The sequence below is a fragment of the Ischnura elegans genome, chromosome 6 (assembly GCF_921293095.1).
Source record: "Ischnura elegans chromosome 6, ioIscEleg1.1, whole genome shotgun sequence".
Classification (NCBI taxonomy): Eukaryota; Metazoa; Arthropoda; class Insecta; order Odonata; family Coenagrionidae; genus Ischnura; species Ischnura elegans.
This window is the reverse complement of record NC_060251.1, coordinates 59,920,664-59,943,901: the sequence shown is the minus strand read 5'-3', so window position 1 is coordinate 59,943,901 and position 23,238 is coordinate 59,920,664. Positions and strand designations below refer to the sequence as shown.

Sequence of the window (23,238 nt, the reverse complement as noted above, 5' to 3'; positions counted from 1 at the left end):
AGCAATTAGAAAACACTTTTTATTACGGTACTTTATTATGAAAAAACCATTAAGTCTCTCTGATACACTAAGAAAGTTTTGAGTGTATGATGCCGACAGCTAAACGAGCATCAACATAACATTCACCCAATATATTAAATAAAACGTCCAATGTATTTAATAATATTTGGTGTTCAACATCATTCACATTTGAAAATAATAAATTACGACTTCACAGTACCCCCACGAAAAATAATTACAAGATACCTTCCTGAACTTAAGTCATTGACCTAGACAAATCAAAGAAACTTAAAGCGTAAGCTATAGTGAGCCTTCCTATCGTGGTAAATTCATCTTCACTGTGAATTGATGGCCTGAACAAAATGTATTGGAGAATAAATAGCCACAATGTTACACAATGACCATGACCATAAACAACAGCATTATTTTTTTCGGAAAATAAATACAAGCAAAATCCATGTTCCAATCACTTTATCAACATGCTTGAAGGTTTTCAGTAGAATAGAATTAACAAAAACTTAATTTTGCACGGTGAAAATACTAACTTAGTCTTTACTAAAGATATTTTGACTATTTTTAATACACAATGCGTAAGCTTCTTCAAAATAGAGTTTTTTCAATAGCAAACGGACTTATATAAAAGTAAAAAAAATTAAAATAACGAGCAGTAAACCTACATGTAAGAAGCATGTACGCGTACCATTATCCGATAAGATGAAACCATGCAGCAATTTTCACAAGAAATCTAGTACCACACATCAGCAGTAACTCAGTATTTCGAAGAGTGAAACATCGCATTTTTTTCCTAACATCGAATTATTTCACAGAATAAAATTAACATCGCAAAAATATTTCAATCGTCGTGAAGAAAGAATTTCACACCTCAAAGCCAGATTCTAGGCGAGACAAATTACTTACATCACAGAGAAAATTACCAGCAGGCGAAATCTCGCCACGGAGGAGATACGATGCCCCCAAGGAAAAGGAGGACATCACATAAATTTTTGGAACGCCTCGTGCAATGTTATAGGGAATCGATCGAGAAGGTCATTTTCCATTTATGGACATTACGAAGCAATTTGCGGTCCAGCATAAATGCTGAAATACCACTTTCACTCCAGAGACTTTGACGTCCGACGAGATCAAGTCCCGTGCATTACAAAACTTAAACATGACATCACTCTCCCCATCTTTCTTATTTTATCCTCTCTTATATATGTGTGGTCTGGTTGGAATGTCCACGAGAATGGAATGATGTCATCGTCCGGTATAGATTTACCTGTCATCGTTGACTAAAGACGCTTGGCCGTTACAAAAAAAAATACCGACATAATTCTACGGATAATGGATCGGAACTTCCTCTAAAACAATATGACTGAAAAATTAGGTGCGGTAGCATGAAGACGGAGTAAATAAGCACTATACTGAAATAACCCATTCATCGACGAAGAGATTATCACCCAGTAATTACGCTCAAGTAATATAAAATTATGACATGATGCGATAAAGTGGTTACCTTCAATACAGCTCAAGCTGAGATACTGAGTAACTCTGATATTCTCAACGAAGAATATTTCTTTTTAAATGTTTTGAACATTGAGGAGAGCAATAAACACGCGAGTGTTAAAATAGCTTGAAAGAAGACAATTCCAAGATGCTTACACAATTTATTTCCTACAACATAAAACAAAAATCAAGGAGGAATGTATTTGCTCTTAGTTACCACAAAAGCAAACAACAAACATAAACACAACTGCCATATCACCGCCGAGGTTCTGAGAAGTTCAATTTCGCGCCACCTTTGCGAGCGCGAATCTGAGGCCACCACTATGTAATTCGAATTGATATCGTTGATATCAGGCTTAGGAAAGTATGTCGCCGGTATGGTTTCCTAAAGGCCGTTTTACACGGTACACGGAATTGCTCAATCTGACGTACGTGCGTAGGCGCAATAGAAATTGCATTGTGTAAAGCGGTGAACTGCTTGAAAAACTTATCTCGCATCATTAGATATTAGGAAAACCAACAAATACCGCGAAAATTACTTGAAAAAAGAATTACAGCAGGCGATTACCAAAGCACCTAACTGAATCGCAAGGAGCCAGTTGTCATAAAACTTATCTTGACCGTGGTATCGTTTATGGCATGGCGTGAAAACACAGCCAAGCTCATAACATAAAATAAAGAGACTTCAGCGAGTGAATACACGTATTTTGCACATCTCGGGCAGAGGGAGGGACTCATGAAAAATTCAATGGCTTTCGCCGGCTTTCTCCATATATGGGATAAAAATTCTCGACATAACGTCCGTCGCATTTCGACCGGCGTTTTATTTTCGCTCTCGTCGCATGGCCTCGAGGGCATTCGTTTTTAACTCGAACAAAAAAACTGAGGCGGGATTCTGCATCTAGACAAGGTCACTGTGTTTAACTGCCACCGTGAGTCTATGTGGCCGGGGTCAACTCCGCCCTGATTCCTCCACAATGCTATTAGCCGGCGCGGCGTCGCCCAGCAGTCAACTCAGCCGCCGGCAGGTATATGGTCGACAGAGGCGGCCCACGATGTAATGCTGTGTCTCTCGCGAGCGAGGCAGCCGAGCAAGGAAAGGGAAAAAAAAGGAATAGGAAGAGACGAGCCGGGGAGCGAGGAGGGGGGGCGAGGGAGACGAAGCAAGCACCACCCCCACTACACGCCTCCTCCGCCCCCACGCCAAACACTACACGCCCCCACTCTCATTCCCACCCCCCCTGGCCTATGCCTTAAAAAACCGTGTCCCACAAAAAACGATGAACTTTGCGTGAAGAGAAGGAAATCGAGAGAGAAAAAGGGAAACACACAAAAGGAAAGAGCAACAAAAACATAGAGTGGGAAACAACGCGAAAGGGGGGTAAAAATACTCGTAGGGAGATGGGAGGAATATCCCCCCATTGGATATCGTCCCGCCCACCTGTTTGCCGGCGTCCCTTGGCAGCGTGTCCGCGTTGCCGTTGACGACCGGAGCCAGTCCTTGTGTGATGGTCCCGAGATCGGACACTTTCTTCATGACCTCCTCTTCGAACCCCGTTCCGTCGGTAGGCGGGACGGGGTACTCATCCTCATCCCCGTCCCGAGAGGCCACAACGTCACCTTCGACCGGCATGTCTCCTCACACGTTGATTAAAACCACACACTCACAAATCAAATGAAATCACCGCCGAAACTAGCACCGTGAAATAAAATTTCAAATATCACCACCACATCAACCCGGTGGATCGTTCAAAAACTAATTCTAAAGCAATGATGCAGGATTAAATATGGCCGCCGCCGCTGTTACTATGGAGATCAGTAAACAAGCACCTCCTCCCACCTCCTTCCGGCCACGGGGATGGGATGTAATTCAACACACTCGGCTGACCAATGGAGTACGGGACCACATGGAACGTACAGCACTGATTTCAGGGGAGCATACGTAAGCCACACTCGGTCCCTCCTTCACGGCTATCAATGGGTCAAACAGAACAAAACACTTGGGTAGGGACACGCGAGATCTCAACACCTGCCCTGCTTGATCGTTGAAAAAAACTTCGCAGCACTCACGAAACAAACGAAATCCACGCGTCGCCGATTCACTTCCACGCTGACTCCACGGGCAGAACTCACTGTGGCGGGAGGTGGCTCTGGTTTGTGAGGTTCTTTCTCTCTCCTTCTCCTCTCTCCTCCGTTACTCACTGGCTCTCCCCTCTCTTTTCTCTCCCGTCTCTTCCACTGTTCCCTCCAGCCGGCAGACTTCCCCTCCGCCCCACACCCTACCGGCCCATCCCGTCGAGGCCCACCCTCCCCTCTCGCCCTCACACTCCTCTCTCTTTTGACTTCCCCTACCGGCACCACATTCACGCAGCAGGGCAGCTGCCCCTATGCCGCCGAGTGCCATCGCACTAACCGCTTCAAGCGCGGCCGTGTATGTACACACGACTGTGCCTTCAAGTAACACACCTAGCTGGGTGGAGTATTCAGCGGAGGAAGCCGAAAGTGGGAGGTGGTCTAGGTTCGATGGTGCTCACCTTTTGTCCACTTTTCAAGACATTTTGGTACTCATTGCCTTTTGAATGAGGTGAAATATAAGCAATATAGGAAACGAAAATTCAGTTTTTGCATTCCTCCCTGATACTTTATTTATAGTTTTCACATTCCTACGCTTTGATTATGACATGGTGCTTTCGCAACCATGACCGGGAAGAGAGTGTAGGTGTGGAACGTATTTACTTGTTAGTGAATTTTCGTTTCCTATATTGTGGTTCCTCAAAGTTAAGCCGCCAAAATTAATCGCTAGGGTAATTAAGTTAATCTTTGAATTTTTCCAAGTGAAAATTTCTTAGTACAGGTTAATAGAAGTCCCATTCGGAAACCGATTTTTCGATTGACTTGGCTAAGTGACTCGTGAACACTGGAGGGGTTAAAATGTATTCTCCTCCCCATACACGATTGCCAAGATAATGGAATAACCTGTTCCTGATGCATTCATTTTATCAAACTGTTTTTGGCATTCGGGTTTTCCTGTATTCGGGCATTATCTATTGAATAGGGGGCTAAGTATAACGTGTAAAATGGTGTGGTGTGAACGCTTGTATATAAGAACTCGGAGATACAATTAACTCAAGCGATATCAGCGGCGGATTAAGAGTGGTGTGGGGGGATAATATTCACCGGTAATTTCTGAAAAAATGTAAAAGATATAAAAGGTAATCTTTCATGTGGCATTCCGATGACAGTTTTTATTTCATCGGCTTAACAAATAATGTTACGAAATAAATGATAAATGACTTTAAGCCTCTTGTCAACGCATATCAGAAACTTGCCGTCGGTATAAGCCTATGCCAAACGAAAGGCGCCAAGGGGACCACGGTTGAGTTAAACGTGAAATCCGACGGATGGAGGGCTGTACTTGAAAGTTGAAATGCCTTTTGCCAGAGAGGAGAACTTACTTTCCTCGCTTTTACTCAGCACTCAAGGGGTCAGCCATCCTATGAGAAGCCTCCACTACCGCCGGATCTTGAACCCGAACCCACGTGGTAGGAAGCCAACAACCCGATTCCCCCTCCTCGGACCAATGTGAAACAAGATAGCTGGAAAAGTATATACTCACCATTTGGCTTTTTTGTGCGCGCTTCACACGAATATACGCCGGGGCACGTTTTTCACGATCGATTGAACACGGTTAGTTCCACTGGAAATGTTTATTTAAATAAATAAAAAAACGAATTATTCTGTAACGAGATCCAACGAACGTCCGGTTCGGGCGTTTTGTTCCTTTGAGATGTGCGCAGTCAATGTTGCGCCCCTTGACTCGTTTGTTCCGGTCCGTTGAGTCGTGCACAATTTCCAGTGCAGCAAATCCCCGCGCGGCGAGTAAAAAAACACTTACGCCTCGTCAAATGCATTATTATTATGATATTGATATTGAGGGTATGTAAAGAAAGTGATTGAAATTATCTTATTGTTAAGTACCATAAATGTTGATGAAAATTTAGGAATTCTATGAAGACAAAGAGTAATAAAGATAAAATTTCGTGTTTAATCGACGAATGATGTAGATAAATAATTCTCGGTATTCTAGCTGAGTAAGAAAAGCTCCGAGGACTTACCTGAGGATCGAGGATTTTTTTTTACTAAAGAATTTCTGCCCTTAGGACGATGGAATAGTGTTCCGTCGAAACGTCAGCCAAAAATTTTCTTATATCCGGGAATTATTTATTAATATGGATACATTTTTACGTAATTATAAATGTAACTCATCTAATGAAAGGGAACTCGTCTCAACGGGAATCGAAGAGGGAAGTCCGATTAAGCGGAAGGGGACAGGCGAGATGCTTCGAAATATGCACCATGTAAACCTACCTTAACCGGTAGAACAGCTTCAATAGTAATAAATATAACCCACAAATAAATTATTGGGATTATTTTTTATCATTGAGAAGAACGCAGCTCCAATATATTCCAAAAACATAGCCCAAAAATAAAGTCAATTGTACTTTATGTTGCATTTAATGAATCATAAAAAAAGAAATTTCCTCCATACTACATCATTAACCCTCAATAAAATAAAGTTCATTGGAGTGAGAAAACTTTCTCATTCTTAAGGCTCTCTTGTCCTCAAGCTTCGACAACGAAATAGTCTCTTCCAGCAATTTTCGCATTGTAGTAAATTTCTGTGTATTTAATTTTACTTAATTTCTGAGTAATTGTGTGACATTAGCAGCTTATACTATCTTGCAATAATATCCCCGGTGATTTCAAACTACTTTCGGAATTAAATATTAACGAAAGAGTCTAAAAAAAGTTCTAAAAATGCCGTAAGAATTTTTACAGTCAGTATCAAATATAAATTTATGGGCCGCAAACATACTTGACTCCTAAAATATGAAATTTTAAAGAATAGTTAATATCCGGAAAATTGGTAGTCTTAGGTGATTAAGCTGACACTGAAAGCAAATGGAGCATGAGTTATCAAATATCTTACGCTTCGTTTTGAAAATGACGCATGCCAGAAAACATTAAATATGTTCTTTATTGTTCGTTTTTAGCGACAATGGTGGTGAATCAGGGTTTAAATATTTAAAAAAGCATAAAATTCATTATGAAAATATGTGTAAGAATTGTTTTTCCCCAATCTATAAATTCAACAACTGAGTTATAAACACCGAATTCAAACCAACTTTCGGAAAGGAAATGTGAAGAAATCCATTTATTAAACATTTCCTAAACATTATTTGGTCACTAGAAGCTTGGATGGCAAAACTTAACACCTATAAATATTTAATATGTCAACAAAGACACTCACAATGCTAAATACATGATTCAGTGACAAGTGTTGATTAACTTTTTGTCCATCGAACTTTAAGTCACTTGGTTAATAGCATCAGACATGTATTACGTGATCGATTAAAACCAACTCTACCATGAAAAATGCCTAAAATGGATTCCAACCCTCAGAAGGCGAAAGTAAATCCCTGCATCGAGTGACAGCTCCAAATCTGGTGGTACGGATCAAAGGTCCTCACGGCGCGTAGAAACTCCCATCGACTTTCCGTCCATATCCGCCAGCTGTTCGGGACATGTGATGAGAACTCAAGTTCAAACGAACTGAGTGAGGGCTTCTCCTTTCTTTTATGCCCCCGATAACAACCTCGTAGCTGGGATTGACGCAGATAACCTTCTCTTCCACCTTCTTTTGTTTCCGGCAGTCTTTTTCTTCCCTGGAATACTTCGTCTCCTTGGAATATTTTGCAACCCTGAGATTATCTGCGCCGCTGAAAAAAATTGCATCCCTGGAAAAAGACATCAAGATATGAAAAATTATTATTAAAACAAACTTTTTTAATTTTCTTGTCAAGTATTTGATGAAGCATCAACCTCACAGCTTGGTTTGAAAAATCCACGTTTAAAAAAATATGAGGATGATATTTAAAAAGTGCTTTTAGATTATTTCATTCATGAAAAGGCAGCTAAAATTAATTTACCCAGATCTTCTGGGGAGCTGTTAAGATGCTAACAAGACTACGAAATTTGCGAGACGAGAATTGATCAATTTTTCCTAAGAACCGCTATGTGCACATTATCCACCTTTAGGACATCGGATAGTGTGTTATATTAAGCATGTAAAATTTTTAAACTAAGTTTAACCGTTCGTTAAAACTTTCGCGGGTGCTCGTCATTATGATTAAAAACTTTTGGGCTATGTCGCCGCGTCAATGCTTTGGGTGGCCCCAACGTTTCCCGACCGATGCTGGTCGCTTTTTCTCCATAATCCCTTGAAAAAGCGACCAGCATCGGTCGGGAAACGTTGGGGCCACCCAAAGCATTGACGCGGCGACATAGCCCAAAAGTTTTTAATCATAAGTTTAACCCATTAAGGCTAGAGTAAATTGATTTAGTTATAATTGTATCCACTGCTTTAAAATACTATCTTGACCTAATTTAAGTAGGGTCAAATCAGCCTCCATCATTTGGTGCCTTATTGCAAATCTCGTGTTGTAGTCGTTTCTTTTCGGCTGATGTCACAAGCAGAAAATAAGCCATGACCGTCGATTGTATTTTCCCTCTTTCATTAACCAACTTACTGTGAATCGGATTTTCATTCTTCGGTGCAGTCGGTGCCATAAAATGTCCTAGTCATTCCTCCATGAAATACTTTTTTGTTGGTTGTATTAGAAAATTATCTAATTTTTAATGCAAATAATGAATGTAAATACCAATAAAATTAAACTAGCGCAAGGTTTTGTGTGAATATATTTTAAAACTACGTGAATGGGAGATCCGAAACCCCCGATACTGCCGCTAACACATTAAACAAATTGCGGTTGTCAAAGACAGCTCATATCAAAGATACAAGCATTCCCTTTGCTCCCCGCAGACATTCAATTCCGGATTTGACGTTGCCTTGATGATGGAAAGATATTTTGCGTGCCTGCTGGAGACTATAATAGATCGTCATTTTTTTCTCATACACAGCGTGGATTTTTTATTATAAAATTGTGGCCAATTTTTATATTTTATAAAAAATCTAAAAAACATTTGGTGACTTGTCCAAAATTACCGAAAAATAATTGAAGTACTTTTTTAAGCATTTTCATGTATCGTGAAATATTTTCACTGCAGAATTATAGAACTAAGTCGATGACCTCATGAAAATATTCACTGCACTTGAATCAGTAAATATTCCCTTTTTCAGATGTAATCGGTCGTTATGTACGTGTTAGTAACCGCTTACAAATTGTTAAACTTAATTGCAGATAACCCAGTTATTTTTATGGCTCTTGATCCATCTACAATACAACACCCCAGGGTTACCTTCGATACTGCTACAATATTTTCGATCGAAGATATGCATTTCGATTTCGTTGAAAATATCCTGGACCAGAAATCGAGACACATTATCAGGGCCATACCACAATTGAGTGGGCAATTCAGGTTCATGAATACCAAAGCAATATTATTGTCATTTCAGCAACATGATAAAATTGTCATCAGTGCATCGTCCCGTAAACTGACAATTGTTAGCTTACCAGGCGAATGAGAGTACCGTTTTGTAAAGGCCGTTTTACACGGTACACGGAATTGCGCAGGTTAGAGCTGCATTAATTTCTAAAATGGCGTGGAATTGCGCGAATGCATGAACGAAATTAGAACAGGGGCTATTTTGCCGTCTCGCATCCACTCATTCTCGCATGTGTTCTAGCAATTCACCGCTTTACACGACGCAATTTTGATTGCGCTTTCACACGTACGTCAGACTGCGCAATTCCGTGTACCGTGTAAAACGGCCTCAAGACTTTGAAGAGAGGTAAGTGGAAAGTTTTCTTTGGAGCGTAACGCTTTACAGAGCGGAAAAGGGACTTTCAGTTAAGAGGAAAGAAAAAACTAGAAGCGTTCGAGATTTGGGCGCGGAGGAAAATGGAGAAGGTGGAGTAGACAGAAAGAAAGGGGAACAGAGAGTGCCAGACATGTTGGGCGAGGTGGGGAAACTTCCACATAAGATACAGAGGAGACAGAGGGTTTGTATGGAGCAAGCACTGAGCATGGAGGGGAGGTTGTATGGCTTGAAGCCGCGTTAGAAGGAAGAATGAAGTAAGCGGGTTAGAGGGAAGAAGCGCGAAGGAATTAATTCAGTGAGAGATGGCCCAGGGAAAGATTACTGCCCCCATACCCTGAATTTGTGATATTCAAACGCCTGTGGCTAATTCCAGTCAAGGCGAATGATTTTTTTCTCCGTGGGTTTTTTGGAAAATTTGTGCATTGTGATGGGTGACTTCCGCAACGTAAAGTTATCTCCGTGGCTAGTCCCGGTGTAGTAAATAAAGCCTCTGGCTAAGTCTTGGGTGTGCTTTACCCTCACCTATTCAAATCAATCTTAAGGTTGAATTACTGAGTGTGTGTGAAAATGTCCTCATAAAACATATTCCGCATACAGTTGAGCAGTAACGACGATATTGGGTAACCTTGACTCACCTATGCCTCTCTACCAGCCACCCTCTTGTGTGAGGTTTAGTCCTTAAATAAGTAACGCATTAGTCCTCTAATCTTATAATGTATTCCTTCGTTGTGTTCATAAATATTTCCTGATCAGCTCAGTGAAATGCCTCCTCAAATTTTTATATAAAAAATTACTTATCCACACGACCGGATTCATTACATTTTGTAATATCATCAGTTGACGATAGCAGGTACACATTATGTCCAACCATTGCCTGTGCTCGGTTCTATAAGAATCCTCACCACGGAAAACGTAAATAGATTAGGATTCTCTTCTCTAAAGAAGGAATGGTCCAGGTTCTCGTCCATAAAATCGTTTTCCGTAAAACCCTTACGTTTGTAAGATTTCACACTTTCCCGGCGAACAACATGTAAAAACTCTTCTCGGGATACCGCGCGGGTAAGATTGTATGAGAGCGCCGACGCGTCGCGACGTTTAGCCGACGAGTAGCCGTGATAATGGGTAGCGAGTCGGTACCCGACACGTCGGCGCTCTCACATAATGTTACCCGCGCGGTATCCCTTACGTTTGTCTACAATGATCTGCACTGCCTTGGTAGGCAGCAAAGTTAATTATCCTTGAGCCTTAATTATTGAACCTTGAACCTAAAAAATTATCCTTGAATTCTTATGCTAACTTCTCTTTTAAAAGGGGATGAAAATGGATTTCACTACGTCTTTCGCCATAGCTACCAACTTGAAGATGCTGAAAAATAACTTTTAAAAATTTGTATACTGTGCGATTTTAGTTTTTCTCACTTTATTGGATATGTCTTTTTATCAGAATTTGCATGGTATCTATTCTCCTCTGGTGTGCTTGGCAGGGGGTGAGATTTTTTATCAGCATGCTCTAAACTCATTTCTGCGAATATTATTTTAAGGGTTTTTGTACCTGTCCCTTGGGTATTTTTATTTCTGTGCCAAACACAAGAATAGGTACCATGAGCCAGTCACCTTGCTTACCATGCCAGAGGCGCAGCTAGGAATTAAGGCTAAAGGGGGTTTTAGGCGCAACTAATACTTACGGGTTTTGGGGTATTGCATACCCATCAAGGTAAGCAGGAGTTGCGAGGGCCCTCCTCCAGAATAATTTTAAGATTAATGGTTCAAAATGGCGAGTTTTACGGATTTATGAGGGATATTTGATAAACTTAATACTATTTTATAAGTAATACTGATCCAAATAAGTAAAATGGATTAAACTTAAAAATTTCTCTAAGCTCTGGTGGGGGTTTTATCCCCCAAACCCCTGTCCCCTTGCTGCGCCACGGTACCATGCCTCTTACTACCAGAATTTGGCTAAGATTTTATTTCGATCTTTTTAATAATCGAATTAAATCTTTAAATCCCAAGAAGTGGAAGTAATCTGTTTGATACCAAACTTTGGATTGCTGCTACATTATTGCATTGAAGTTGTACTCTTTGAAACATAGCTTTCGACCACATTCATTATTGGCTCTTGCACGGTGGACAGCAGGAAAGAATACGTGTAGTAGCAAAAAAATGTCAGGTGGAGTTGAGATAGATAAAAAATTAAGACAACCATGCCACGACGTCAATTTTTTACAGGAGCGAGAGAAAATGAGGAATGTAATTCCTATTTCTCTTCTTGCTCATCATGCCATGAACTTCCGTCTTCCTTTTTCTCTCTTTCTACTTCTCGTTCCTCTTCTCCGTCATACCCTCATCGAGTATCTAAAGTTTTTCTTCTTTTCCTTCCTAAATATCCTTATTTCCGCGCCGTGAAGTACATTACCATCGCTAGACTTTCCTTTACACGCTAACATAGAATTCCTCTCCTAACATAGAAAGTACCCAGGATCAAAACTAGGGGAGGGAAGCCATGGTTGTTCAAGATGTAGGTAAGATTTAAGCATGGAAAAGGTGAATGAAATCAACAATTTAAGGAAACTGTAACAGCTCTTTATTAGTTTTTAAAATTATTTGCTTGAAAAAATATTATTTTCCTTAAAGACATTTGCGATTTTTGCTTCTAGGGGGGAGGGGGCAGCTTCCCCCTCCTGCCCCTCGCTGGGTACGCCCATGTACTAATATTTGGAAACAAATTGAGTACCTATCGTTTGGACATTTGTCGAGCGACTAAGGGCTAACAGATTCAACTTTATTAATTAGATAAAAAACAATTTGAGACCTCAAGTTCAAAAAAGAAAAATCATAAACTGTTGGTTATTCTCTTTTCATTTAAACCATGTTCAAAAGCGCACCATTATTTCTTAATAACCCAGTATTTATAGCATACTCTTCCCCGTGTAAATCGGATCGCTCTGCCCATCAGTGAAGACATTTGTAAACACATTTAATGCGCGGCGGGTGACAACACATCTGGACGCCGACTAGAGAATCCACTACTATAATAGTTTTGATGACTGAAATTAAATACAATTACCTCGTTGATCCTTCGACATTTTCCTTCTGGCGGTATATCTCCTCGTCTTCAGGGAAGAGCTGTGTGGAGTGGTCGTAGACGGAGCTGAGCACGAAGTCCAACGCGTCCCCTGTTCGCTTCTTCCCCCTAAGTCGATAGTCATGTGCGGCGCTGTTGATTGTGTGATGCTGGTTTAGCCTCTCCCACGGAGGCAGTTTCCTCCCCCAGTGGCGATCATAATCGGAGCCGACGCTCACAACCTGCAAAATATTCAGTCAAGGTATCATACGAAGATTTCCATGTTCGATTATGAGGGGGCTCTCTACCTCAGTGAAAAGCGTCACTGCAGACTAGGGATGGTCCACCCGAGGCCCGGCTTGAACATATTTCCAGTCCCACAAGATTCACCACACTTTTAAAAAGGCAAAGGCAAATGCAGCCAAGGCATTCGACGTCATTAGTTGCCCAGAGCATCCGGAAACAGGGAAAACTCGCGGCCAATCGTTGCGCTTGGTTAAAAGTTTATGAAGTTTAACAATTGTATGTTTTCAACAATAATATCATAAGAAATTTTGATTCCTACTGGCATCAGATGAATTCACACACCTAATAAACTCATGGAATTAATTCGCAGTTACTTTAAAAACAGGAAAATTGTCTTCGAATCAAAACACACCAAGGTAAGCAAAATTGCAACCAAGGGTTGCCCCCAAGGATCAGTCCTCGGTCCTACCCTTTGTAACCTTATTATCAATGAATTCTTAAGACAATAACTCCCAAATGCGAGGAAACTAATTGCATACGCCGATGACTTGGCTCTGACCGTACCAGCAAATTCAAAAGCTGAAATTGAAACTGGAGCCAAATTACTATCCATTACTATCTTGGAAGATTGGAGCTTTAAAAATAAATTAGAACTATCAACGGAGAAAAGTCAACCCGTGGTACTAGGTGCGAAATTAAAGAGGAATCCAACTGTGCATCTTCATGGGAAGCAACTCGCAAGATGTAAGCATGTTAAATACTTAGGAATCGTCATCGACGATAAATTGACTTTTCAGGCACACGCAGAAAATACTGCCGCGTAATTTTCGGATCTCCATCATTAAACCAAATATATGAAAGAGTCGCATTACCCATACTTACATATGGATGCGACGTATGGGGATTCAAAGCGACCCGCTTAAGAATCGTCAGAAAACGAAGCTCAGCGGACGTTTCGATCACCGGCGCCCATTCTACTGTTTCCACTGATACCCAGCAAATTATCGCTAATACCCCACCTATGAAATATACTGTTAGAGAGAATGGCTCAAATTAAATGGTTGACAGGAGAAGACTGGAGATATTTTGACATGAACTGGAAAATGTCAAGAAATTAAAAAGAATTCTAAGAAAAGAGACCCTGAAGAAGTGGGAAGAAGTTCATCAAAAGGAAGATGCACCAACCTAATCTTCCCAACCGTTGCCATTAGACAAAGTTTCAGATTTCACACAAACTCAAAAATAACTCAAATCCTTAGTAGCCATGGAAATTTCAGAGCCTACGAGAAGATAACAAAGAAGAGGATGGATGGAAACTGTCCAAAATGTGGGGAAGAGGACTCGGTTGTACACAGAATTGAGAAGTGTATTAAGTTTGAAACAATAAGATACACCATCTTGAACCACATGCGGGAAATAAACAGAAATGTTGGGTCCATTGTTAGAGATGCACTAACATTCTCACCATAGATATTACATTCATTCTCCACAGAAACTCCTGAATAAATAACACATTAATTAGAAAATCCTGATGTGAGAAGATAGAAGAGAGAAGCTACGCCGAAGAATAAGGAGGAAGACACTCCGAAGAAAGAAAAAGAAGAGTCTCCAGGCCGCTATTCTGCAGAAAAATTTTGTATTTTTCCTTGCAGCTTCCTGATGGACAGGAAATCCCGAAGAGAAAAGGAAGAAAAGAAGAGTCCGCAGGCCGCGATGTGGCATAGGTACTCTGCGGAAAAAATATTATACTTTGTTTTTGGAAAATCCTATTTTAACTAACTTAATTAATTTAAATAAGAAATATGTTTAGTTTTGAAAGAAAGGGGAACTAAGTTTAATACAGTATGAACCCCCAAATAAGTATTACTTTAATTAAAGATTATACTCTGCCCACCCTCGAGTAGAGGGGAGCAGCAAAAGGAGATGGAATAGACTGGAATTCAGACTTGACATCTGATAACATTCCACCCTATATAGATCCTATTCTTTATCTTCTTTATACTTCAAACTTTCACTTCATCTATAGCGAGCCTTAAATCTGGTACGGGAATTTATAATTTTATATGCGGCCTGCGGAGTGTGATGCATTTCCAGTGATCCGAAAGATCATTTCAAGATTTTCTTAAAATCACGGATTGAATACATATTCCGTGGCGCTAATCGGTCATGGCATCCGTATGGGTGGATTCCCTTCGGCCGGCATAGCCAAGAGAGGCTTTAAAAAGGCTGCACCCTGATTATCACTCACATTTTTTTGGTCCAAAGTGTTAATTGTTCCGAGAAGTCCCCCTGGCCGACCACGCCCATGAAGGCATCGTGACCGACGTTCGAATGCAGTGATGAGATGCCCGTCTCTCCTTAACCCTAACCAAGCGAGTGTTTCAATTTCCCCTAACCTTATTTTTTGGTTACAATATTTTACTGTCGATTATGATCAAGCATGAAAAATAAATGGACCAGTATTATTCCGTTTTTTAATCCGTTTTATTCCAAATTTTCAATTCCGTTCAATCCACCGTGATCGAAAATGCCAGAGTCGAAAAAAAGCTCGGGATCTTTTATTAAAATATATTGAAATTCTAACATTGCAGTTCGAAAGGGTATAGATCTACCAGCCTGATTCCCAAAGCGCGACAATTTAACTTGTCTAAAAAGGCTTCATTTCCACCTCCAAATTAGGATAAAAGTCTTAGTCTTTTCTTGACATGTTTTGTACTGGCCATTTCTTCGCGAAGGTTAAGACCGATCGCACATTTCAAATCATGCCTCCTCCCAATCATAATCCCTCTACAATAGTATGCTGACGAAATTTACGCGGTATTTTTCCGTGCATGAAAAATTCGGCTGTATTTTCGTCACGATTTTAGCGTTTTGAACAGCGCCGCATTAAAAAGTCTACGCGTTCGCCATTGGTCTGATTTGAGGTTGAAATTAAATGCAGCGGCTCTTAAAACACGTTTAAACGAAAACTGTGGTGCCTTGTGATACATTTTCGATGACTATCATTATAAAAATTTTTAAACAACTTTCCCCACTGGGTAATTTGAGGTCATAATCGAGTTCAGCAGGTATCAAAACCCCCTAACACCGAACTTTATCTCAAAAATCCAAAACATGCGCCCTCAAGGGATTTTTCTCCGACTTCACGGCATATCCGACCACTGTGCGTCACTTACTTTTGAAGCTACCAGCAGAAGCGGATACAGAAAAATCTCAAGGGGAGGGGGCGAAAAATATATCTTGAGCTGATTTTACTTTTATCGTAATGAAAAGTAATTTATTCACATGAAAAGTTTCATTTAAACTGATTTAACACATATACAAGACAAGGCTATCTTATGAAATAAAAAAGTTACAATGTGGTTCGGCAATTTTGGCAATGCGCGCAACTCTCACATATTCTTACTTAAATCTTGATGGAGCATGAAGAGAGCTTAATGGGGAAGATTTTTTGGTCTTATCTTATCTTTCCTTTCCATCTGCCAAAATATTTGAATGAATTACGATTTCTGGTCTGATTGAACGAATCTATTCTGCTGAATACTGTATAGTATAGGGATATGGTCCGTAGCAGTTATTCAAACTCATGTAAAAATATGATTTACGACATATTGCTTCAAATCGTAATAATACTATATTTTGAACTTCTGAGTTAGTTGGACAAATACACTACGAATATCTACTTCACAGTTTTCCGAGATTTCGTTCCCTTGAGCTTTGTTAGTCGTTTCCTTCTCGTGTATTGAATGAGAATCAAAGTATCAGTTGGCGGATTTAGGGGGACACAGAGGCATGAGCCCCCCAACCTCAGACGCTTAAAAAATGGACAAGATTTATAATACGGTCCTGTTATCATTACGTTCATTTTTTTGTGTAATCAGTAAGTGAGTTAAATGTAAAGGGTACTTGATAAGCTTTGCATTCACACATAAATTCAGGTATCAAAAGTTGACGGTAGCGAACCGAGATGTTATGACGCGAAAGCCAGAAAATCATTAAGGCGACAGAGAGTATGCCAAGCAAAGATGTCCTGTGGTAGGAAAATGTTCTTAGAGCACGTACAGTAAGTTATAATGCATACTAGGTTATGTTTGAGAACAAAAGCACATCCAATAAACAGTGAATGAATTAAATTAATGAATGCGTACCTCATCATCTAGGACGTACACGCCTTTCTTTCCAATATGAAATACGTTTGGCTCCACTTGGTACCCCCCGTACATTTTCCTCACTGTAATACCATTTTACTTGATTTAAAATACTACAATTTAACAGAGCGATTTATCAATCGCGCACCTCGAAGGACCGAAAAATTCCTCTACGTATTCGATAAATAGCCTGTTGCTTAGCAACCGACTGACGGGCATGCGAAGTATCGATTGGCTGCATTCTCTCCTTTCTCCTATCTTGTCAAACGTGAGCGAAAGTTTTTCTCTTTGCAATTAAAGCTGCTAAATTGCATTGCAGCCATCGAGTTGAGGAGTGTGGCAAGTTGAAAAAAGCGCCACATTTAATTCCTAAGTTCGAGGTAACAAGAAATGATTGACAGAAAATCGTGCGTCATAAGGCCCAATAGGGGCATTTTATGTATTAAATAACAAAAAAACACTACACGAATGTCGCCAATTGCCTACATTTCTCGCCATGAGACAGTTGTAACTGGTGCTGACGAAAAAAGAAAATACGTTCTCACTTATTTCGTGAAGCAGCAGTGAAGTTAACGATTCACAGGGTGAAAAAATATACTTTTATTTGGTAAAATTGATGTAGTATTCGGTATTAGAGTGGGCTCAGGAAGTTTCTCATCATCCAAAGAAATTTCATTAAAAATTCTCAGTGAAACGGATTATCCCGAGCGTAACTTACACAATATTATATGTATTACGCTACCTCATCATGGGCTATCCAATTATAGATGGTAGCTAGGAAAGCTGACACCGACCATGTGAAATATTATTTCATTGGAGTCGAATCTCGGATCTAGAACCGACTATTTTCCAGACTCCCACTCAATTTGACCAGAGGGACACAATTTACAACGGCCTCTGGCTCAGCAGCTGCCAGGCTTGATTAGGTGAATTAAATTCCTTGTCGGCAATCTCTCAGATTTTTTTCTCGTATTAAATTGCAGTCACAGATGGAGTTTGGCCTTCATTTCAGAGGAACTTCAGGACTTCCAGGGTGGACTATGAGAATTACACTTTTCAGATTATTTTGTTCGGTTATTTGAGTGGTAGTGGATAGAGATACCACAACAGGTGGAGCGTTGGTTAACTGACCAAGAGTTCCAGGGTTCAAATCCCATGTGAAGCCTTGTCCCCCAAACATATGTCCTCAAAATTCCAGGTCAGCTCAGGGAAAGGTATTGGCCCCCTATGCTGAAAATGGAATTCCAGTAGCTTACTAGTTATTTTTTATAATTATACTCTGGGATGAGTTCTACTCTCAACCATCCAAACCAATCTCCAGATTGTATTACTAAATGAGCCAATTGTAAAATATTGTGGGTGTAGGGACGGCTACTTGGATGGTACATGTTACATGATAAAACAGAGAGTCTGGAAGGCATGGAATCCTCCCAAATTTGGGGAGATTCCAGAGGCACTAAGGCAGAGGCAATAAATTTTTTTTTTAATCCCAGAGAAAAACAAGATTTTCATCCTATCAAATTTTAGGGAGGTCTAAATATTCAGGCATTAGCAAATCTTTTTTTATATCCATTTTAGATATGAAAAGGTCTTACATGATTTTGATAACTAAATAAAACAAATATGATAGTTTCAAAGCTATATTTTTTTATAAAAAAAACATGGCTTTCAAGCAATGAGTAACGTAATATGGTAATCAGCACTTTTCTGTTCTTGAATTTCGCATAAATATTGCAACTAAAATTATTTAATTAAAAACATCCCGTAAATTTATTTAGTTTTTCTCCATTATCTTTCATCATCACTCGACACAACTGGGTCACTCCACACCATTTCTTTCCTCCTTATCTCCTCTAGAAGTTTCCTCAAATCATGCACCATGTCTACGATTTCCTCGTTCCTTTCCTCTCTATTCATATATATATATGATATGCTAAGGAGATGAATGGGAAACATAACATGGAGTGACAGAGGAAGGAATGAACAAGAGTTTACCAAACTTGGGGAACAAGTTTGAGATGAATTGCAATAAGGGAAAGACATTGTTGGAGCAAATATTAAGAAGGAATGTTTTTTTTAAGCAAAACACATTAAAGACAAAGCAAGTGAAAAAAGAGGATGGGTAAGGATGAATTTTAGGATAGTCAAGTAAGCCTTTCATCTTAAAAATACAATGATAACTCAAAATTTTTTAGTCTCATCCAAAAATCAAGTACATATTTATGAAGAGTTGAATTGGCATAAAAACTATAATTGGATACATCTTCAGAATAGATGAAAAGCAGAATGCAGATATTTACCATAGTTAAAGCCAAGGACCCTCATGAGTGACTAGACCTTTCCAAAGCTTTACCCTGTCAATGCGGCACCGTGAGATGATAACTTCCCCGGAAATTGAGTTTTTTTTGTACAACATAGATATTTCTGTATATCTTAGGCTTAATAATATAATTCTACTATTACTGTACCCATTTTCGCTGAAAAATAAATATTTTTTATTCTGAAATTTATGGTTGTCACCCGCATCATAACATGCCCAGACGGCACAGAATCCTCCGTATCTAATTCGTATGCAGATAGTATCCATTGACTACCGCTCCGTCGCTTTTCGTCAATGGATACTATCTGCATACGAATTAGATACGGAGGATTATGTGCCGTCTGGGTGACTTCTGTTGTATGCAACCCGCATTACCAAAGATGCTTTTCTATCCCTTGCTAAAATTTTTTTGCTAAGTCATATTGTCATATAAATTTAGAATTCAAAGATATTGCATCCATTAATTTCAAGAGCATTAAATTAAAGTACTTTTGTTGTTGATCGTCCAATCAATAATTTGAGTGCTTTTCAAATGAATGCTTTACACACAACTTTCATTGATGAAGAGTTGACGAAACTTTTTTTCATATTGCATTTGCAAACATGCAAAAAGAATTAAAATGCAGAATAAGTCTTCACAATGGAAAATGTTGCAAACTTAAAGAATTCTTTTAACTATGTGGACATACATAATGAGTTGGTACATGAAATTTTGAAATTTAAGAAATTCTGTGAAGTATTTAATTTTCGTAGTAAACATGTGGCATTTAAAGTTTTGAAATCACTTTAAAAAAAACTAGCATAATGTGTACAGTAAAAATAGCCTTGAAATATTTTTTTCCCCCATAAGAAAACAACAGAAATTTCATATCCTTTCGTGAGATTCATGGATTCAAGCTAGGGTGCAAGATTAAGTCCAGGTTTGCCCTCAAAGTCAGGGCAGATGTAAATTACTGCCTTTCGTAGTCCCTTCGAGTATCACACTCTAGATCATTTTTGTGGTTTTATACCCTTCTCTCCAGCACCAGCTATTGCCGGAAAGTGGGAGAGACCCTTTTTTGGTTGGGGGAATGGGGGCAAGGCACGTATTTTGGAAGACATTAAGGACTCAATTACCTCTATTCTGCAGTCGTACAAGCTCTTCTTGCTGCCACTGAATTTGTTGTACAGAATATAGCTGACTACCTACATTATTTGGAATAAACCAATTGCAAGTTTTTAATAACATTTGAAGGACTTGCATTGGCAGGTGTAGTAGGACAGCAACTGGTCGCAGTGATCTAAACCACCCATGAACTTATGGTACTCCAATACTGATTCGGGTTTACCTATGCCTGACCTTTCAGTAGGTATGAGGTAACACCTGAACTCAGAGGATGTAAGGGACACATCTCTCTTATCCTTACAGCAGAAGACACAAATGCCCTCTTCACTCCATTGAGCAACAACCTGGTCTTTAGCCAGCTTGTGCGCAACAACCTCTTTAGGATATCCTTTCCTCTTCACACGAGAGGCCCCAGTGCAGTATGTATTGAATTTCATCAGATCCTTATATAGGGGAACATTATTGCAGTAATTTTTCAAAAATACATAGTGCCACTTATTTTTTAAATCTTCTAAAGGTTTGTGGACCACTTTGTTCCCATCTCCACATCCACCCACACCAGTGGCGGATACAGAAAAAACTCAAGGGGGGGGGGGCGCAACATATCTTGAGTTGTCTTTACTTTTATCGTAATAAAATATGATCAAGTCACAGGCAAAGTATATGAAAATTTTATTTAAAGTGATTATAAACATATAAATGACAATGCCATCTTATGATATAAAAAAGCTACAATTGTGGTTTTGCAATGTTCGGCAATACAGGCGGACCCGCAAGGGGGGGGGGGGCGCGCCCCCCATCTGTATCCACCACTGACCCACACCATTATCCCCAGAGCCTGCATAAACAGTCATCTAATGCACTAACCCTACTGGCTCACAGAGCTTGTACATTTTTATGCCATGCTTGTGTCATTTCCCCTGCATGTACGGCTGGAAATTCGATCGCCCTCGCATAAACAGCATTGATTGGTCAATATAAAATTCTCTTCCGGGCGAAACACAGGTAGCCATTGACCTCTGAAAGGAATTCAAGAGCGGTCTGACTTTGTATAGGCGATAAGAAGTAGAAGGTTCATTTTCTTCTGAGTTTTTCGCAAAATTGGAGCTTGCAATATCCCAAGAAATTTATCCCTCGCCATTAATTGGCGAAATAACTTAAAGCTGAAAAATATCAACTTTTTCCTATTGTCTGATATTCAATTAGCCCCCATATGGAATAGCAGGCCCAACCAAACCTCAAACTCTTCTCTGTTCAGTGTCCGCCAGTCCATTATCCTTGTACTTGGCGACAAGTTTTTTTTAGAAATATGCACTCTGCATTCTTCTCTGTTTCCTTTATAACAATACCATTAAGCTAACCTGTAAAGGCAAGGGAATTGTAGTCTTTAATGGTCATACCACTAGGAATTTTTTTAGACCAAGGGATCCAACAAAGGACAAGGGTATTCACTGGGGGAACAGCAGGCCAAGCAGCCTAAGATGTAACAGTGCCCCCTTGATGCCTCGGTCGTGCATGGTTCATCGTCATTATCAGAGTCATGTTCTCCCATGTCAGAACCAATATGTAATGAAGATCCATAAAAAGAAATTGTCATCCGACGAGTCCATTGCTAGAACACATATTTCATCCTCATTAAGCATTTTCATTGGTTGCTTTTTCTGCAAGGCTGTAAAATGTAAAGAAAAATGTTTTTATTATTTTTTATCATGCAAAATAATTAACTCTGACTTTACAAGAATATATTAATGTAACCACTTACCAGAAAGACTAGGTGTTTCCTCATCCCCTGGGTTTGTCGCAGTTCGTTGTTATTTTCTCTTGCACCCTATAAGGCTCTCCTCTTCACCTTCAAAGAGAAGAGATATACACTGAAGGAAAATGTAATAAAACCCTACGTTAGTTTCCAATACAAGAAAAATTGAACAGGTGGAATGAAAGCAAAAAAAAACTAATAATGTTGCACAAGGTATAAGTACAATGTAAGTACAAAGACGAAATCAGACCTCTTTGAATTTTTTATTTCAGGAGAAGATGACTATCCGAGGTCAAAAAATTTACAACCACTAGGAAAACTAGATAAAATACCTCAAAAAATCATTGTATGACAAAAATAAAATGAGTCATTATTTCATTCTAAAAATGGGAAAACTTGAAAAAAAAAGGATACTCGCACTTACCTTTTGAGGAAAAAGGTGAATTCATTGAGGATAACAAGTCTTCAGAACTTTGAGAGGCATCAACAAACCAAAATGAAAATATCCAGAAAAATTTTGGCAAGCACAAACATATTATAACAATATTTTTTTTTAATCCTATTTTACTGGATCCAAATAGCACAAAAAATTCTGCAACAATGACCAAAGGTGATTAACACTCGGAAAATCTTGAAAAAAAAATACCACTGATTTTTCTGAAACCTGCAGAAAAAACTTTTTTGACAAAAACGGAGAAGGGAAACGGAGCACATTACAAGATGGCTAGCAACCAAAAGAAGAGTAAACAAAAGGAAGAAAGTTGAAAGGGAGGCTCACAGTACCATTAGGGTCATTCATCTGAGACCCTAGGCTGTGGAAGTCTGGAGCTGTCATCTGTATGAAACAGGTTAACGTCAATGTTTTCAATATCAGATAGATTGCTGATTTATGGTGTGTTCTTCTGTAGATATAGTCTAAGGCTAATAATAACAGAAAAACACAAGACCCTTTAAAAATAAATTAAATTCTTTAACCCTTCAATCAAGAAGAATTTTTAGGCTTCGAGGATCAGACAAAGTTTCACAGCATTTGGTATCTTAAATCCAGCTAAAGGCAGGAAAAATATTCAGCAATGAGTTATATTCTAGGTTTTTCTCTTCCATTTGTTGTCCATTTGCAATAAATTAATCATACTTTATCCTCATTGAATGTGATGAGAATTACACTCATAGATATAGAACTTTTCAAAATGTATCTATGTATCACCCATGGTTGTCAACTAAAATGCACAGGTATTAAAAAAACAATTC

General features: G+C 39.4%; 2 protein-coding genes across 27 annotated transcripts in view; both read right to left on the bottom strand.

The window, feature by feature from the left end:
* Positions 1–3,641, bottom strand: part of LOC124160805 (ankyrin-3) — a 684,504-nt gene extending 680,863 nt beyond the window's left edge. For 13 of the 26 annotated variants that reach the window (XM_046536863.1, XM_046536865.1, XM_046536866.1 and 10 more), the window contains exon 1: positions 2,948–3,640. In XM_046536863.1, coding sequence (XP_046392819.1) covers positions 2,948–3,139 — 192 coding nt within the window. In that variant the 5' untranslated portion in view covers positions 3,140–3,640. Of the gene's footprint in view, positions 1–2,947 lie in introns of all 26 variants that reach the window. The other 13 variants (XM_046536869.1, XM_046536870.1, XM_046536872.1 and 10 more) reach the window with 5 other exon arrangements.
* A 2,884-nt stretch (positions 3,642–6,525) lies between these two features.
* LOC124160934 (uncharacterized protein C1orf194 homolog) lies at positions 6,526–16,990 on the bottom strand. Its single transcript, XM_046537069.1, has 3 exons — positions 16,807–16,990; positions 12,416–12,654; positions 6,526–7,304 (listed from the first exon to the last, which is right to left on the bottom strand). The coding sequence occupies exons 1-3, from the start codon at positions 16,879–16,881 to the stop codon at positions 7,034–7,036; spliced, it is 585 nt and encodes a 194-aa protein (XP_046393025.1). The 5' UTR covers positions 16,882–16,990; the 3' UTR covers positions 6,526–7,033.
* Between the last annotated feature and the right edge of the window lie 6,248 nt (positions 16,991–23,238).

Bases quoted from the DNA above. Each gene is read 5' to 3' on its own strand.
- LOC124160934 (XM_046537069.1), bottom strand. From the start codon at position 16,881: ATGTACGGGGGGTACCAAGTGGAGCCAAACGTATTTCATATTGGAAAG. The intron at 12,655-16,806 runs GTACGCATTCAT...AATATTTTGCAG, and splicing joins TGTACGTCCTAGATGATGAG to GTTGTGAGCGTCGGCTCCGA. The intron at 7,305-12,415 runs GTAATTGTATTT...GTCTTTTTCCAG, and splicing joins AATGTCGAAGGATCAACGAG to GGATGCAATTTTTTTCAGCG.